General features: G+C 47.6%; 2 protein-coding genes and 1 pseudogene across 6 annotated transcripts; 1 reads left to right on the top strand and 2 right to left on the bottom strand.

Moving 5' to 3' along the window:
• The first annotated feature begins 737 nt into the window (after window positions 1–737).
• LOC111590978 (uncharacterized) lies at window positions 738–846 on the top strand (annotated as a pseudogene).
• A 6,629-nt stretch (window positions 847–7,475) lies between these two features.
• On the bottom strand, window positions 7,476–10,582 carry LOC100272673 (putative MATE efflux family protein). 5 transcript variants are annotated; one of them, XM_020547505.3, is made up of 8 exons: window positions 10,139–10,582; window positions 9,308–9,939; window positions 9,102–9,158; window positions 8,781–9,019; window positions 8,381–8,709; window positions 8,119–8,205; window positions 7,781–7,887; window positions 7,476–7,674 (listed from the first exon to the last, which is right to left on the bottom strand). In XM_020547505.3, the coding sequence occupies exons 1-7, from the start codon at window positions 10,424–10,426 to the stop codon at window positions 7,816–7,818; spliced, it is 1,704 nt and encodes a 567-aa protein (XP_020403094.1). In that variant the 5' UTR covers window positions 10,427–10,582; the 3' UTR covers window positions 7,476–7,674; window positions 7,781–7,815. The 5 variants fall into 5 exon arrangements, with proteins under 5 accessions (XP_020403094.1, XP_020403095.1, XP_023157240.1 ...); XM_020547506.3 differs by having other exon boundaries at window positions 8,381–8,499; XM_023301472.2 differs by having other exon boundaries at window positions 7,480–7,887.
• A 1,970-nt stretch (window positions 10,583–12,552) lies between these two features.
• Window positions 12,553–15,413, bottom strand: LOC100193657 (uncharacterized). The gene is made up of 5 exons (NM_001314069.1): window positions 14,992–15,413; window positions 13,810–14,441; window positions 13,304–13,718; window positions 13,122–13,211; window positions 12,553–12,967 (listed from the first exon to the last, which is right to left on the bottom strand). Exons 1-5 carry the CDS (start codon window positions 15,328–15,330, stop codon window positions 12,905–12,907), a joined length of 1,539 nt encoding a protein of 512 aa, NP_001300998.1. The 5' UTR covers window positions 15,331–15,413; the 3' UTR covers window positions 12,553–12,904.
• Window positions 15,414–18,662: the final 3,249 nt, after the last annotated feature.

Genomic DNA, 18,662 nt, shown 5'->3' with positions numbered 1-18,662 from the left:
CTGTTGTAGAGTGAATTGAGACTACAATATATATTAAGTAGCATTCAACCAGCGTGTATCAAGAGCTAGCAAAAATGTGTCTACAAGCGTTGTGTCAATATATACAGATTCACAGAGAGGGCAACCGTTAGTTTATATTTACATGGAAACATTCATGGTTCAAAACTGATGGTGCTTTTGATAGGCGCGCAAAAAATAAATACATGTGAACAAAAGAGAGGAAACTATTAGTTGTACTGAAAGTTGTTTTTGCAAATAGTTTGTTGATGTGTAATGACTACAAGAGTGAGTACAAGGGAGAGATGGAAGATATCATGTTGATTGTGTATAAGAATATATGTTATGTATCACAAAGGATTGCACATGGTGTTATACCTTCATTTATCATATGACTGTCTATAGCAGCTTCTCTTTTTGGGATCTACCGGATCTGGTATGACTTTGCTAGTCTGGCTATGTTTTATCCTGTATATACCTTGTTGTATTAGTATGAAATATAAGATTTAGCGTTAAAATAAAGTGCCACCTATACATTATCTCATATACACAAAATCTGTTAGAACCACACACGACCAGAATGTCCTACAATCCATTTCAAAAAGGGGAGTGCATGTGTTACCGATGAAATCCCAATGATGATTTTGGTTAGGAGATCAGATCTACATTATCTTCTCGCTCTTAAGTCCGAAGCCAAGACATTGTCTATAATTTAATTCGAGCATAGAGGTTCCTTTTAAACTCATTTTTAGTCTTTTGACTAAAATCAAGTGTAATATCTGTTTTACCAGTTCAATGTCTGGAACAATATGTTCATTGTGACATTAAATTCATTTATTGTGAATATTTTTATGTGGAGGGTCTATTAAGACTATTAAGTATCCCTTAGTCACTGAATCAATATCTTTAAATATAGTTGGGTACCGTCGCAATACACGGATATTAGAACAAAATTATACATAACTTTTTTGACACGGCATAAGCTGCGATGTAGTAAATTAATCCTGGGTCCACCCCCACTAGTTGAAACACCGGCCGGCGTCTTTTAATTCCTTCCAAACTGAGCGTTTCTTTGAGGTCCCGCCGTCGGGCTTCTCAGTTCAAATGGCACCGCATTTGTAAAAGACGTCCAAATAATCAAGCGTTTTGTTATTTTAATTAAGCCCCGTAGGTCTAAGATAGTGTGCTTGAACGAGTTGCGAATGCGAATGTGAGACACGAGCTATGCACTTTGGTTCTCCGATTGAGACGCATGTTTAGAACATGCTGCGGTCAAGCGTTTTATCCAGCCTTCAAAGTTTCGACGGATGGATTTTGGTTAGGTCTCTCTCTCTTTGGGCGTGTTCGGCTGGCTACAAGCCGACACTGTAGAAGCCGCAGCCGCAGACGGATTGCAGCCGCAGCAAGCCGCAGCGAACAAGCTGTTTACTTTTCCATTTCGATTGGGACGAAGTTGATGGGACCATCTTTTTTAATGATTGGTAAGTTGACTGTGGGGGAGAAAAACGAGTTGTCTAGCTTCAAACATTTCATGATTGGTATGGTAAGTGCGTGGTCAAAGCTGCTGGTCTGCGAAAAAAAGTGAAGAATAGGAACTAGACAAAAAAAAGCTGCCTTTTCTTATACTAGCATAAACAACCGGTGACTCTCTTTCTTTGTTGCAGAGGACCGGCAGGAAACTCGCGTACCATGGGTAGTAGGTGTTTGTTAAGCTAAATATGACTTTGTTTTGGTGATGGTCAGAGGCGGATCCAAGGGTGGGGCAAAGGGGGCCACGGCCCCACCTCAATTTTTATATGCTTTTATACCTATATTTAGATATACATCAAAATAAAAAAAACTTTTATATAAAGGTACAACCAAATCTAATGAAACATAGTTTTAATCTAACTATTTCTCGACAGTTCATTGCTCAGCCCGCTCTCCATACAAGTAGTTCGATTCCTTCCTCTAGCGGCTAGCTACTCGACCTACTCGTGGCTCGATAGCTCCTTTGATCATGACTGGATCGGTAGTGGGTGACTAGACCTGTCCGCTACCAGTGTCACCTTATCTTCTCGTCACTCGTTAGTTCATCGCGTTGTCGGGATCCCACACGCAGCGCCACTACTTTGCCTCTTATTCCGCATCGACTGGTGGGCAAGCTATTGGTGGGATCCTGCCTTGGCACCATGGTGCCACCACCATCTGCCCTCACTATGTCACCAGGGTCCCACCACGTCGTCACAAATGCAACAATTGTTGTCGCTTGCCACTGCCTACAGCCGCTTGCCCTCGCTGCCCCTCGCATGTTGCTGCCTCATCATCGCCATCTCAAGGCAGACTCACCACAATGACGCGTCGATGTGGCCGCTTCACATGTCTTTCTGTAGGGTGACCAAAATGGTTTTCTGATATTCATATCATTTTAGAACGCTCCTAGTATTATCACCTAACCTTGTTATTATCATGAAGCTATTTTTATCTAGTCGTCTAGTATAGTGGTTTGTCTCTTATAGTGTCGCCCCACCTAAAGTTTTGTTCTGCGTCCGCCACTGGTGATGGTTTTGTTTGAGTAAATTCCAGAAAAACAGGGGGAGAGGGGACATCAATGCAGTAAAAAATACTGGGTATTTTCATTCTGAAACATAAGATACAGATGGGAGTTTTACTGGTCATGGACTCTGGTAATCCTGGTGCCCGGGTCTGGGTTGCTGCAGACGCAGATCAGTAGGTCTGTTTGGTTTAGCTTTTTTTTACCAGTTTTTTGAGAATATGACAGTACAGATAATCTGTTTGTGAGAAATGTGGAGTAAGATGAAGTGGTCCAAAGAGTTCAGGATCTAGAAAACTATGGATTTACACTATCGCTACGACTCGATCGATTTTGTGTTCACCAAAACGATTAAAATTAGAGCGTTTGACAATCCACAACAATTTTTGGTGGGCAGAAGCCGAAAAAAAAAACCCAAACAAACCATGCCATATATGCCAGGCGAACCATGCTGCAGATCCAGAGTCCAAACAATGGAGGCAGTTGCAGACATGGTGGTGGATCACTGGAAAAAGATGGTTGTCACATCGTGATACAATGTGACAGAGAAACTAGCAGTCTAGAAAAGGAGGAACAAAGAAAGAAAAAACTACTGCATTACTGATGGAGAGATCTCTGGCTTCTGCAGAACATGCACAGCAGGATTCCAGAACACAGAGAGGCATAAAAATGCAGCTTGGAAGCATTTCTTGATTGCTACTACAATTACACATTTTGTATGAGTATATATATGTCTATATGACTCCATTCCAACACCTAATTAAAACGCATGCAAACTGATCCCGATCTCTCAGCACAGCTCAGATCCACGACCACGCAGCAACAGCCAAGAACCAAAACCAAAATGGAGACACGGGGATTCCGGATCCCTCCTCCTCCTCCCAGAAAAAGCGCCAGGGACACAAGGCGTCATCAGTAGGGCGACGGCGTCACGGCGACCCCTGAGCTCCGTGCCCGACGAGCCGCCTGAGGTTCCTGAGGTGCCTCAGCAGGGCCCGGCACGCGCGCGCCCTGAGGCCCCGGACGGCGAGCCTGAGCTTCTTCAGCCGGACGCCGACCCTGGGCCTGCTGGTCCGCGCCAGCGCCGCCGGCGGCCTTGGGCTCTTCTCCTCCAGCACCTTGTGGATGAGGTACTGCGCCCTGAGGTGCCGCGCCTCCTCCGCGTCCACCTTGTCCACCTTGGCGTACGCGAACGGCGCCGTCGATGCCCGCAGGAGCAGCATCTTCGGCTCTTCGCGAAGCAACGTCGACGGCGAGGAGGAGGCGGCGGGATCGGGAAAGGGTCTCTCGCTCTTGGCGTGAGGTTTCTGCAGCTGTTGGCTGTCTGGCCGGGGACGTGTGTGTCTATATAGTAAGCAGCAAACTACTTACTAATTTTTTTATTTGTCATATTTTAGTTTAAAAATAAACTAATCGATGACAAATATTCATCAACAAATGTAATATATCAGATCCTCCTGTATTCTGGTCCTATATTTGTAGAATTGTTGATGGGATTACCAGAGACCAGAGTACTTCGATGGAAGCAACAAAGTTTTTAAGAATTTAGTTTTTATCTCCTGTTTCTAGAAACCGGTTTAAAAAAATATTTATCGATATTTGGAACCACCTTAATTTTCATAAACTGTCTTTAGCTAGGTAGACTAGTTTTTTGGTTTTTAAGAAACTAAGAATCCAATTTCTATAAACTAGTGTGTTTAAAAATACCTTAGTTTTTATAAATCAGTTTTTTAAAAACTGTTTGTTTCCACACATACCTTTAATTAGTTGGACAGGCCGTGTCAATGATGATGACCATTCTTTATATCATGCACCGCCAGTCGTATTTCCTCTCTCTATTTTATCTGATCTCTCGACGCATTTAGAAATCTCGAAGCTCATGACATATGCTAAAAACGATGGATGGCATGTATGGTATGGTCACATCATTTTCCCAACACGTCCTAGAGGAAACTCCAGTCACATCTCGGATTTTGCTTGCTATCAGAGTGTACGCGTGACGAGGAAATCACGATCGAGCTTTGAATGCGAATCCTACTACCCGCAGAGAATTGATTCATGGGAATGGAAATCTATTGTTATTAAATTTTGGATAGCAAGAGATTTCCTTCTCCGTAATCATCTCTTATTGTCTTGCCACAAAATCAGCCATAGGTTGCGTATTTTTAATTTTTTTCCCGGTCTGTAATCGTTAAGTCCGGACTCTGAGGTAACCACGGCGCTAGTGTGACCTTGAGGATTGTCACGCGTGCTAGCTTCCATTCCACCATATGATCGTCATAAAAAAAATCAAAATGATTAGACTGTGACACGGATAAGCGTAGAGAATCCGGTGCAGTTCTAACTCAATTAGGTCTCGTTTAGATCAACCTAGCTATTCGTTCGTCACCAATGCAAGCACACACATAAATATACTTCACTTCCTAGAACACCGCTCTTTTCCTCTATCTTTTTTCCCTTCTTTTGTCAATCTTGTAATCATAATCTGAACCAACCTTCTTCCAGGCCATTCGTTCGCCTCAGAGATTCCCCTCTTGTTGCTAATCAACGCCTTGCATGCCAATGCTGTGGTTCGATGCAAGTCAACTGCAAATGGCATCCGGGGAGGGGCCTAATAAGCTGGCAGGCGTGCCGCGTGCACCAGCTAGATGCCTCACTTGCCGTGGGGGCCTGCGAATTATATTATTGGCTCTCATGCATGCATGCATGCATGCATCGCCCCCATCCACATGATGCCTTGCCAAGAAAAAGGTCGGCCAACTTCTGACCGTCATCTCATCACCTAACACATTGCATGTCGCCGGCGGCCGCTGCATGCCCGGCGCGCGCTCGTGGCTTTTGTGAGGTCACTGAGACAACCAGACGTGGACGACGACGACGAGACAGACGCCACGCATGATCGATGATCCTCCTTACTAATAAATTCGACCAGGTCAAAATCAAAACGCTACATTATTGTTCTTATCATGAGGAGGTCGAGTAGCACCTAAATTAAAGGTTAATTACTAGTACTAGGATCAAATTTACAGTTCCTAAATTGATTGCACTTCTTCGTCACAGACTCTCACAGCTAGGAACTAGCTAGCTACTACCAATTATCCTCACATTTTTGGAGAAGAAAACATTTCGGTTACCAGAGCGGAGTCGCTGCTGCGTTCTAGCAGTATATTCTTTCACTAACGCAAGCAGGCCACTTACCAACTAACGTTTCTTTCTAACAACTGTTGCAAGAATTGATAAGAATGGAAATGAATAGGTGAGGCGGAAAGATATGGTGCCACCAGTTCCGGAAAAAAGCAGCATGATCTCATGAAATCGACTGCAGCATGCATTGCTGCATTTTTGTTTATTTGAGTGGTCTATATATTTACATGAAAATAGCAATAATGCGAATTGGGTCAACTTCACTTGCAGCAGCATACTAGCTACTGACTCTCCGGCCCGTCCGCTCCTGACATCATGGATCACTCCTTGTTCTGCGAGAAGGGGCTCCCACTAATATAATCTAGAGCGAAATCCAGATTAATTTATGCTAATCAACGAACCTAATTAAAATGATGACATTAAAAAAACCCTACAATGACCACACACATGCGATGCAAGTAGGGCGGAATAATTGCCCTAAAATAACGCATCCACACAGAACTGATACTACGCGGCTGGGCATGTGAGCAGCCAGATTTGAGGATCATCTGTCAGTGAGACGATGCGCCGCGGCTACCGAGGCTTATGATGCCCACCAAAGGTGCATGCATACATACAGCTTAGCTTACCACACCGTTCCAATCAGTTGTGAGTGTGATCCAGATCAGAGCAAGTGTGTTTACATGAGGAGGGTGGCCCCTGCACGGCCCCAATCATGCCTCCCCACAGTCCCTGCGACGCATGCAATTGCAAGATCCCTTTCCAGACTCGCACAAGGATTCAGGGACAAGCGCCGCTCGATACTGTTTCTCATTCAGGGACACTTCACGGGATCCTATATAGCCCACGACACAACCAGCAAGTCAACTGGACGTACATGAACGTTCATCTCGCAATCTCCGATGAAACAATGCAGTGTACCTTGATGCCAGAGTCAAAGCCGTTGAATCCAACGAGCACATCGATCGAGGGGGGCATCGGCGATGAGATGGTAAGTACGGAGCACAGCCTGCAGCCGCACCTTCATCGTCAGGACATGAGCACAGCGAAACCAGCTGTTTCAGATGCCGGTACACACCGCTTGGTCATTCAGACATAAGGTAACGGGGCATCAAGAATCAGGCGACCACACAGAGGCACCTAGCAACACGGGCTCTGGAAGATGACGAGGACCAGCATCGGCAGCGACGAGCGGTGACCATCCAGGCGGAGGGCGTTGCAGAGGCAGAACGACATGCTGGGCACCGTTTCAGCAGCGCGTCGTTTCTTGCCGGTTATTAGGCCATGGAAAGATGCAACGGCCAAGCCTGAACGAATAGCTTGGTGTATCACTGATCTGATCATCCGGCATCGCAGCATAGAATAGAATAGAAGACAGCACCGCAGGAAACCGTACAGTGCGTACGTGCTGAACCGCTGAAGGTCGTCTTCAGAAGCTCAGAGGCATGTGTCCCTACAGTACACGATATACGGTGAGGCACATGTGTAACGTTGGGACGGACACCTCCGGAAGACAGATTCGAGCATAAGTAATCGGTGGTGCAAACCAACCTCTCCCTATGTGCAATCGTCGGTCGTATGATGTTGATCTAAGGACGCGCGCAGGAGAGTGAGAGAGGATATTTACAAAAGTGTGATTATGAGTGGGCGGTTAAGTGCAAAATTATTCATTCCCGTGTGTCCACTTGATCAAGATTATATGGTACATATTAGAAGTTTTTTACGATTGCACGGAAGGGTTGGTTTGTATCAGATACTAATCTCCACCTAAACGATAGCAAAAAACGAACTCACTGTGACGTGAGTGGAGACATAAGAGTTTTTTTTTTAAAAAAAGGCAAGGCAGCCACCAAAATTACCGGAGCAAACAAAAAATAATGGCACTGTCGCTCGTACTACGGGAGTAAAGCCAACGGCCGCCATGTCCACGCATACCGATTGAACGGACGCCCGGCTCGCAAGGCCCCATCAACCGAAACTGACTGTGGTATGGTATGTTCCTGAGAGCCGAGACCAGAGAAGCTCTGCATTAGTACATCCCTGAATTGCAGTTAGCGGTGGCGACTACAAGATGATTTCAGACTGGATCAGCTAGCAGAAGCCTACTGAATCTTCTTCATCCACTCCTGTACCATCATCCATCACTCCTTGCTTGCGACAAGAGGCTGCCTTGTGTCGTCCCACTTATCCAATCTTTTCCGCGCTTCTTCGACCTACATTCAGACACCAAAAAGAGAGAAAAAAAGAACAGATAAACTACAGCACAAGAAAAAAAAAATCAAAACACAGAGAAGAAAATGGCCACACAACAGAAGCCTGAGCTTGGAAGGAATAACCGAGCATATGGACGAAGACGAACACATCGGCACGCGCGGTGGATTTGAGGACCATCTGTCAGTGACACGGCACGGTAACCAAGGAAATTTACGGTGGCTTAAAATTACCTCCTTGTTCCAGTCAGTCCTTAACGTGATCCAGATCAAAGCAAGTGTTTGGATGAGGGTACCCCCAATCATGCCTCCCCACAGTCCCTGCACAGCACAGGGTCCTTTTTTTTCAGGCTTGCGTGGAATTTTCACAGGAGGAATGGTATAGGCACAATTTTATAGAAATCAGTTCAAAATCACAGGATTTAGTAGTAAATTATCCTTTGATCCAAAGTAGGCATTAAAAACGTGACAGCATGTTCCTCGGGACCGAAACTACCTTGATCCCGAAACCGAACTTGAATCCGAGGAGCACGCCGAGGGGTACGCCGATGAAGTAGTAGCATTCGACGTTGATGTAGGCAACCATCGCTTGCCACCCGCAGCCAACGGCCACACCTTTCATCACCCGTCGTCGTCCAGTGAGCAAAAAGTTCAGTACCAGTGGGAAGAAGAACAGAACAAACGCATCACTGAAGGTGAAGGATCCCGTCGCAGTGTAATGCGACGGCTCAAAGATTAATAGCCCGAATAAGTCTGTTCTCCAGCGAATTAACTTATGTAACACTGTAGTACCACTTGAATTTGGATGAGTGTCAGGTCTGAACTCTGAAGGTGCACCACAGTTTCAGTCTGGAAAAAGGAAAAGGAAAAGGGAAAAAAAAAGAGAGGAAAAGCACCTGACAGCACGGGCTGGATCCCGCAGAGCACAATGGTCCCAACGAGCAGCGGGCACAAGTCGGCGACGGCGCGCGAGACGGCCTCGCCACCGGTGAAGATGTAGCTGAGCTTGTCCCTGAGCAGGAAAGTGACGAGGCCAGCTATCCCTGAGACGAACGCCGACAGGGCGGTGACCACCCACGCAGAGAACGCGGCGGACCTGGGGTTGCCGGCGCCCAGCTCATTCCCAACCCTCACGCTGCAGTGCAGATCGAACCTCCTCAGATGGGAGAGCTAACACAAGCACTGTAGGTAGGATGATGCAGACAGAGTAAACCAACCTGGCAGCTGCATTGAAGCCCACAGAGATCATGAACACCCATGACTGGATCGACGTGCTGCACACAGAACATTTGCCATGCAGAAAGCGGCATTATGAGTTGAAGTAATTATTAAGCATTACAAAGTAGAAAATGGCCATAGTAGATAGTAACAGTAAGAAAGCGAAGAAGCGGCGTGGCGTCGGGAGTGTGGTTTTTGTACCCACCAGACCGTTAGCGAGTCCAGGGCGATCTGCGGGTCCGGCAGCATGCCGGCGAGGAGGATGAGCACCTGGAAGTACCAGACCTCGAGCGCCAGCATGACAGCCGACGCGGCGGACAGGCCGGCGAACCCGGGCAGGTCGGCGAAGGCAGCCCACGTGAACCCGGTCCAGGTGGCCCGGCAGCGCGGGCTCCACACGATGTACGCGAACTGGCCCAGGACCAGCACCCACCACGTGAGGCTGAGCGTGAGCGAGGCCCCGAGCAGGCCGAGGCCCAGCCCGTAGACGGCGAGCCAGCTGAGCGGCACGTGGAGCGCGAAGCTGGCCGCCAGGATGTAGGCGCTGGGCGCCACGATGCTCTGCGCCTGCAGGAACTTCTGGATGGGGAAGTTGGCGGCGTACGCGAAGATCTGCGGGACGAGGCCGTAGGCGAACTCGGCGGCGGCGCCGGCGATCTCCGGCGACTGCCCCAGCAGCAGCAGCAGCGGCTCCGACAGCGCGTACACGGCGGCGAGCGGCACCCCGGTGGCCGTGAGCAGCACCGTCGAGCGCTGCAGGTACACGCCCAGCATCTCGTACTTCTCGGCGCCGTACGCCTGCCCGCACAGCGTCTCCACCGCGCTGCCCATACCCAGCTGCGCGTGCCGCGCGGGTGCATCAGGGCATGGCAATGTAATTAATTAGCAGACATGTATCATTTTATTCACGAGAATTGGTTACGTACATACATACACGGTATAGTACGAAATGTACGCAGCACAGCAGTAGCGCGCGTAGTGTGATGCACATGCACCGCGCGTACGAGGATGAAGAAGTACAGTATACGATACGTACCATGATGCCGTAGGCGAAGACCTGGATGCCGTTGTTGCCGAGGGAGGCGGCGGCGAGCTGGACGTTGCCGAGCTGGCCGCACACGATCTGCGTGGTCGACGACATGACGATGATGAGCATGTAGACCACCACGGCCGGCGCGGCCAGGGGCGCCAGCAGCCGCAGCTCCAGAGCCGTCGCGAGCGCCACGCGCCGGAGCCACGGCTCCTCGCCGCCGGCGCCAGAGAGCAGCGCCTCCAGCCGGCCGTCGACGTCGCGGCGGCGGCCGTCACCCGTCCGACCCATCATCCACTCACTGGCTAGAGTTTAGTTGACGGGGAGAGCCAGTGATAGCCTGATAGGTATAGCACGCCGTAAAGTTCTTATAAGTTTGTCTCTGCTTTTTGGTGTGTGCGGTTGTGATAAGAATCCCACCAAAGAGAGGCGGGCAAAGGGTGATGCCTGAGTCTGACACGTGCTCGGGTGGTGGTGGCATGTAAGACAACAGTGGCAGGTAGTACCTCACTATCTCGCGTCTCAAAAAGTAACAAAACAAAGTCAGGCTCGTAAGCTGGCTGCAAAGCGTGGAGAGAAAGGACGCATACGGAGAGCATTTTTAACGCTCGCGCTAGCAGTGGCGGAGAGGTAAGCCTTTTGCTGTTTAAACCTGAGTCGTCTATTATTTATATACTAATCTACAAGGTACGACGGTTTAGCATATGACAATAATCCTATACGCCTTTTAGGGCCCTTGTCAGCAAGCGTTTAAACTCTTCTGTTTCAATCACAGTGATACGTACATTTTTTTAATTTAGGATAGAAAAGTAAGCCGGAGTGTCTTACGATATAGAGACAGCCAGTTTCAAATTTAAATAATAGAGTAGTTTTTTTAAATAAAAATCAGTATTAGTATTTCAAAGTCACACTATGAAAATATGTACTAGCTAGTGATATGATTAATAAAATAATCATCATCTAATACTTATACTGAGCAAAAATAAATATTTTTATATATTTGATTAAGGTAAGTATTTTGACTTCTTAAGATTTACTAAAGTGAAGGTTTCTTTTGGGCCGTATAATAAAAGTTGTAAAGCGCCATCCTCTTGGCGCGGCGCTACAGCTAAAAGGTGCCTCTGGCCGGCTGGTAGTACTGTACGCCTTTCTCAGATTCCGAGCTTTCTTTTGTCGTACACTCCGATGTTGAGCGGTAGCATCTTTTTTTTTTGTTTGGAATAGACGAATAGTGCAATGTTTGGGACATCAATGGCCCTGTTTGGTTCAGTTTTTTTTCTGACTAGCTTTTTTGAAAATCTGGCTGTGGGGAGAATCTGGCTGTGGTGAGAATCTGAGTATCATTACGATTACGTGTGGAGGAATATAAAGTTGTTCATAGGGCTCATGATCTAGAAAGTGACGGATTCCTACTATTACAATGACTCAACTGATTATGTGTTTATGTTGATTTTGGTTGGTTTTTGCCCCCAACGAATTTTATAGAAGCTGGCTGAAAAGCTGAGTGTTTGGCAGTCCGCAGCAGCTTTTGGTGGCTAGAAGCTGCCAGAAGCCGAAACAAACAGGCCCAATGACGATTCACGGATTCCGGAGGAAAATATCTCTTGCGGTTTTAATTTGAAGTATGTGTACGTGTGCTAGAATCCTATAGCGTTTAGATAGGATTTTAAAAATTCTATGATTTGATTCTATCTGGATTTTTGAAATCCCTATGGGTTCAAAGTTCCAAACGTTGCCTGAACATATCGCGACTAATTTTAAAAATAAATAAATTATATAATATGAGCGAATTATAATGCCAATCAAACAGGGGCTAAGTCGGGAGTACCATATCCCACCCATAGATGGGACTATGGGAGAGAATATTTGATGTGTGAAAGAGATACAATTGGAAGTGCCTCGGGCTGATTTAAGCAACTTCTTGTAACCTATATGTATATCAACTATTATTTAAAGAACATATGAAAAAAACTGATCATATATAAAAATCGTTATATTACAGCTACCTTTTCGAGGCTGAAGACTTAGGGTTACAGTGTTTTTTTAATTACTTTAAATTTTCAAGCTTCAGCTTTAAAAATCAGAATTGGTATTGGAGTTCAACATGAGCTTTCAAAAACCGAACAGTCTCTTCTTTTTTTTAAGCTTGAAGAGACGAGCCGACATTCTTTTTTTTCCTAGTTGTAGCCTTCAAACTATAAGTACACATACACGTGTGAAGGAAAATACTACAATGAGTCACCTCCATAGGATGTAATATATAAATCAAAAAAATGGGAGATGAAAAACATTTCAGAAAAAATCTGGATGTGAAACGTTTCTACGAGAAACTGGATGAGTGTACACACGGATCCTTATTTTGCTGGAAGCTGGTTTTTGTGGAGCAAGAGGGTTTCTCGTGAGAATCGTGAGATTTATTGAGAGCTCAAGAAACAATAATTGCACACTACATTTTTTTCCTTCGCCCTAGACATATTTGTGCTTAAAAAAAAACGAATAGAATCCACCCACCACGGTCCAAACCCTGGTGTGATGGTCGCATCTAGTCGCCCTAAGTTGGAGCTGACACCGAAGAAAGCGTAACAAAACTTTAATCACTCGAAACTGCACGCGCACACTCTATAATGCGATAATATTAAATAGCTTCAAAACCCAAATGATTGCGTTGCGTTGCGTTGCATCCCCTCCGACGCGCGCCTGGTGTGGTCTCTCAATCATCGCCAAAAAAAGGTCCATCAGCGCGCGCTACAGTGACCTTCAATCAGTCTTCTTCTAGGCTAGGAGGGGCTGCTTCTTGTCGTCCCACTTGTCCAGCCTCGCCCTGGCGTTCTCCACCTGCAGTTGAAGTCACAAGTCAGAACAGGACACATCAGGCATATCCACCATTTCAGGTCTCTGTTCGTAGAGACCAGCGCGAGTGCGAGGATGGCGATATCATGGCAGTGACTGCATCGGAGCTGAGCAAAGCATGTAAAGGCCGGGCATTCACCTCCTTGGTCCAGTCTGTTCTGAAGGTGACCCAGAGCAGGATGAGCGTCTGCATCATGGTTCCCCCGATGACCATGCCGCTCCAAATGCCCTGCACGCACGCAGACGCGCAGTTAAAGTTATCACATGGTCTGCTGCTCTGGACGTCTGTCGTCTGGTCTGCTTGCTTGCGTTTATTATTACCTTGGCGCCGAGGTCGAGGTAGAAGCCGAGGAAGACGCCGAGCGGCACGCCGACGACGTAGTAGCAGCCGACGTTCACGTACGCCACGAAGGCCTGCCACCCGCAGCCCACGGCGACGCCTGAGAGCACTGGCTGCACGCCGTTGAGGACGAGCGTGAGGGCGAGGAGCGGGCAGAGGTCGGACACGGCGCGAGCCACGGCCTCGCCGCCCGTGAACAGGTAGCTCAGCTGGTCGCGGAGGCAGAGCACGGCGACGGCGCACACCGCCGACACGGCGAACGACAGCGACGTCACCACCAGCACCGAGAACGACGCCGCCCTCGGGTTGCCCGCGCCGAGCTCGTTCCCGACCCGCACGCTCGCCGCGGCGTTGAAGCCCACGGAGATCATAAACACCCATGCGTTCACGGTCATGCTGGAGGATCAAGCCATATGGAAATGATTAAGAAGAACAGCACACATCCACACCCAAAAAACGCTGCTAATAAGAATAATACTATACTTACCATATGGAGAGGGAGTCGAGCGAGATCTCCGGGTTCTTGAGCAGGCCGGCGATGAGCACGATGATCTGGTAGTACCATGTCTCGAGGCACAGCATGACGGCGGACGCGGCGGAGAGCTTGAAGAAGGTGCCGAGGCCGGAGAAGGCCTGCATTGTGAACCCGGTCCACGTGTCCCTGCACCGGGGGCTGGTGACGATGTACGCGAACTGGGCCGCGACGATGACGAACCAGCTGAAGCTGAGCACGAGCGAGCCGCCCAGCAGGCCCAGGCCCAGCCGGTAGACGGCGAGCCAGCTGAGGCCCAGGTGGAGCCCCAGCGTGGCCACGGAGATGTAGGCGCTGGGCGCCACGATGCTCTGCGCCTGCAGGAACTTCTGGATGGGGAAGTTGGCCGCGTACGCGAAGATCTGCGGGATGAGCCCGTACACGAACACGGCGGCGGCCCTGGAGATGCGCTCCGACTCGCCCAGGAGCACCAGGATGCGCGCCGAGAAGGCGTACACCACGGTCAGAGGCACGGCGGTGGCCATCAGCAGCACCGTCGACCGCTGCAGGTACACCCCCAGCATGCCGTGCTTGTGCGCGCCGTACGCCTGCCCGCACAGCGTCTCCACCGCGCTGCCCATCCCCAGCTGCACACCATCCGGCGGGCGGCGGCCGACCATGAGAGATGATGAGATGGACCAAAAAAAGCTGACTTGTGTTTTTACGTACGTGAGGTGATACTGTGCTGTACTGTAGGAGTACTGCGCGCTTGGCGTTTGCCAAATGCGAGGGCCACGTGACTGGCTGGCGAGCTGTGACCACTGCGTTTGGCACATGGGCGCTCAGCAGTGTTATTAACCGCTTTTTACTGTACTACTACTGTCTGTCGTGTCTGGACAAGTGTCCTATGCCTGCAGCTGCAGGGCAGTAGGGACGGGTTGGCTACTCCACGAGTATAGGATTTGGAGCTAGAAATAGGCAGGTCACATCCATGCCGGCAAAACGGCCAACCTTTTTGTGTATTTTACTATTTTACTACCAGCTCGCTCTCCTCGGGGGGAGCAGGCAAGGCAAGCAGCGCTGAACAGGTCAACAATCATGCATGGCCTGGAGCAGTACGATATTTCCCTTAATGGCAGGTTTTTATATTGGTGGGTGACAGACTGACAGGGTTAATACGCGGGCGAGGGCACGTACCATGAGGCCGTAGGCGAGGGACTGGATGCCGGTGTTGCCGAGCGACGCGGCGGCGAGCTCCAGGTTGCCGAGCTGCCCGCAGAAGATCTGCGTGGACATGGACATGACGAAGTTGATCACGTAGACGCCCACCGCCGGCAGCGCCACACGCAGCAGCAGCGGCAGCTCCAGGCGGGCGCCTTCCCAGGCCCGCCGCAAGACCGGCGACGACGCGTCGGCCAGGACCGCCTCCAGCTCCCAGCTGCCCGCGCCGTGCGGGGACGCCGGTGCCGGCTCCTCCTTGCTCGAGGCGGCGGCGGCCGGCTGCAGCAGCGGCGCTGTCGTCGTCGTCGAGTCCATGGCAATCGGTGCTCGATCAGGGCACGCACGCACGCGCTCAAGTCGTCGATGTGGTATGGTGTGTGATGATATGTGGTATGATGTGTGGTGCCTGATGATACGGTGGCGCTCGACGCTGCGGGTGAGCTATTTATCGTCGTGCAACTGCGAGGGGGCGCGAGCTGAGACCGCGTGCCGCGGCGTGGTAGGTGGTAGGTGCCTGCAGTGATTGATGGATTAGGTTGGGGTTGTGCGTGCCCGATCGACCATCCACGGCAAGGGAAGATCGCAATGAATGGTTTCATGTCCCAGCCTGCATTTGGCCAGCGGAATGACGCGGCTCACGGGCCTTTAGAGCAACTCCAAAACTCACTAAATCAATAATTTAGTGTTTAGTTAGTTCATTTAAAAATACCTCTCCAACAACTCTCTAAATGAATTTCCTAAATTTAGCTACTTCTCGTCTAACATTATTTTCTCTGTGCATTTGACAACCATTTACTAATTTCCTAAAAAATTTGGTTGCATTACGTAGTTAACGAAGGTGTCTATTGACATTGTGATTCTTTGACATGGATAGATTTAAAACAAAACTAAAACCTACGTTTGAAGAGATATGGGAGAGCTCACAATTTTTGACACCTAAAGTTATTTGGCAACTCCTTGAGTCTGTGATTTAGAGAGCTAAAATTTACATAACTATTGGAGCTGCTCTTAGGCAAGGACCAGTCCCAAGTTTGATGACGTAGTTTGGAAAATTGTTCTTTGGGAAATTATTCAGTGCAAGGATTGTTCATGTCTAATAAAAGATTCAATCTCGACCCCAAATTGGACCTAGATTTAGACCCATGTCTTAAAGATGACGGACAAACGACCCGAATGATTTAGCACCTTGGTGCTCTAGTTGTTGTGTGTCCAAGTCACCTCCGGGAAGAGTCCCTAAATGACCCAATTTGGAGCAACCCAAAACCTTTGTAACTTTGCAAAATGAGATCTACATCAATCCATCGAGCAAAACCACACTTTGCAACAACACCGTTGGGGTCTCTATAGCATGCGAGCAAGAAGGTTAACTAGACTCCAAAATTTTAAGCCGTCTACAGTTCCAACTCGAACAAATAATTAAGGTCGATTCAGGAATTAATGGTAACTTGGACCTGGCTCTGAGACCCCTTAGATTTCATCACCAAATCTCATATCATCTCACTCATCGCTAGATTTTCGATGCAATCTAAAAGGATGTCATAACCCAACTCTTATTCTAGATTTGGAATTGGAAGAAGACAAGTTTAACGCAGAAACAATTTGTATTCATGATTAATCTGGTAAACAAAGACTCAAAATAAATCTATGACTATGAAAGGGACTTCACCCATATAACAGATTCTAGGAACCGATAAGAATTAGAACGATGTGAATACATATTCCTGCTTAGGTTCGTATGATTGAGTTCCAAGGGCAACATATCTACACGACTCACACACAAAATGTTGTGGCGGTAAAACTTCTGGCTAATCAACTCATCTCATTGATATAGAAAATAATAGACAAATTGAGGAAGAATTTGGATGGATCAACAACATGTTGACTTTTGTGGTCGTGTATACCGAAGTCCCGACATCGGTGAATATAAACTATGACTATAAACTTCTGGAGATACCAACTCATAATATGCTATACCATACATAGAATTACTAACATGAGGGAACAAATTATGGTCAAGTTGATAAAAAATGGTATCCAAAGATATCAAAGCAATTGATGTTAAGGTGTTCACACAGCGTCTAAGAAGGGTTGAATGGTTCGAAGATTTTGATCCCATACCCATAGAAGTTTTTATGGATACACTAACCCAATAAAATGGCTGGAAATCTATTAGATGTCTATGAGCATAGCTGACGAGGACTCTGTCATCATGATGAATTACATTGCCACATGTCTAGGAGCATTAGCAAGAAAATGTCTACTAGAACTCCAAATATTGTTATTGGTTCATGCGAAGAATTGACTCAATATTTCATCAACAACTTTAGCAGAACATGTGCCCAAAAGGTTACTCTGTTGGACCTTGAACACGTCACCTAGATGGAAGAGAGTCTTGTGTGGTTACATTGAAAGATGGCGCAGAGTGAAGTCCAACATTTCCGACATTTCCGAAATGGCATTTATTTGAACTTTTTGCCAATGACTCAGAGATCACGGTTTGACCCAGAAGCTCATCTAAGATATGCCTATCACTCTCAATGTGATGTTTCAAGTCACCGGTAAGCATGCTATAGGAGAAAAGGCAATCTAGCAACAACTTTCCAAAAGTAAGTTAAGCAATGGATCACAAACCAACCCCAATGACACATACAATAAAAGAAAAGCAGACCACGAGGTTACAACAAAATAAGAAAGGAGGACTCAATTTCGATCATCAAAATCAAAATAAGTACAATTTTAGAGGATTATGGATGCACCTTGTTTGTACCACAAGTATAGTTGTCATGAGGCCTAGAAATGCCTCCACTTATGGGTAATCGCCGAGGAACTTCTCAAAGATTGAGTCCGAGGAAACCACATTTAACAAAAGGAATAACTCATATGGCCAAGAAAATCCGAGAAAACTTTCATTGCTATGGGAGTGTATATCAAAGTTATTACTATGAATAGCTAGACTATTGGTTCTTCTACTTACATACTCTACAATAGATTATCCGAATTAACTATGCCTATAAAGATCGACTACGAATAAGCTATGACATGGTGATTACCAGCACTCACGACCACACCATTGACTACACTCTATCTCTCCTGTGTCTCTCACGACCACACTGTAGTGCCTTAGCCGTTAGCCACTAGAGTAACCTAGGTGTATAATGTGGCTTGTAGCTTGATTTTGGCTAATGATATGGATTTTTTTGTTCTTATAATAGTGTGTGAACTCACAATATTTCTTAATTCGTATATGTACTAGTTATTTTGATAATTTCTAGTTATAAATCATGGATGATAGTTACATGATTTGTTATATTATTATTGGGTCTCGGGCCGCCTACTGGATTATGGGTCTCGAGTGGGTTCAAGAGCAAATGCGAATTTTCACCTGTACTAGGGTGTAGGCTCGAATCAGATTTTTAACTTCGGTGATGCAGGTGCACCGATGATCCGTCCACCATGAACCTGTTGTGTTGCGAACTTTTAATGGGGTTGTCAGCCACACTACCCGTCGGCGTTCCGAGACCGGGGGTCCCTGAGCCGACGAGTGAATGTCGCCGCGTGCCCCAGCCTAGATGGGTCGAGCGCGAGAGCGAGCGCGAAGGGGGGAAAAGCGAGGCGGCCGGAGACCGGCGTGAGAGAGGTGGGAATCC

The sequence above is a fragment of the Zea mays genome, chromosome 2 (assembly GCF_902167145.1).
Source record: "Zea mays cultivar B73 chromosome 2, Zm-B73-REFERENCE-NAM-5.0, whole genome shotgun sequence".
Taxonomy (NCBI): Eukaryota; Viridiplantae; Streptophyta; class Magnoliopsida; order Poales; family Poaceae; genus Zea; species Zea mays.
This window is presented reverse-complemented; position numbering and strand designations above follow the sequence as displayed.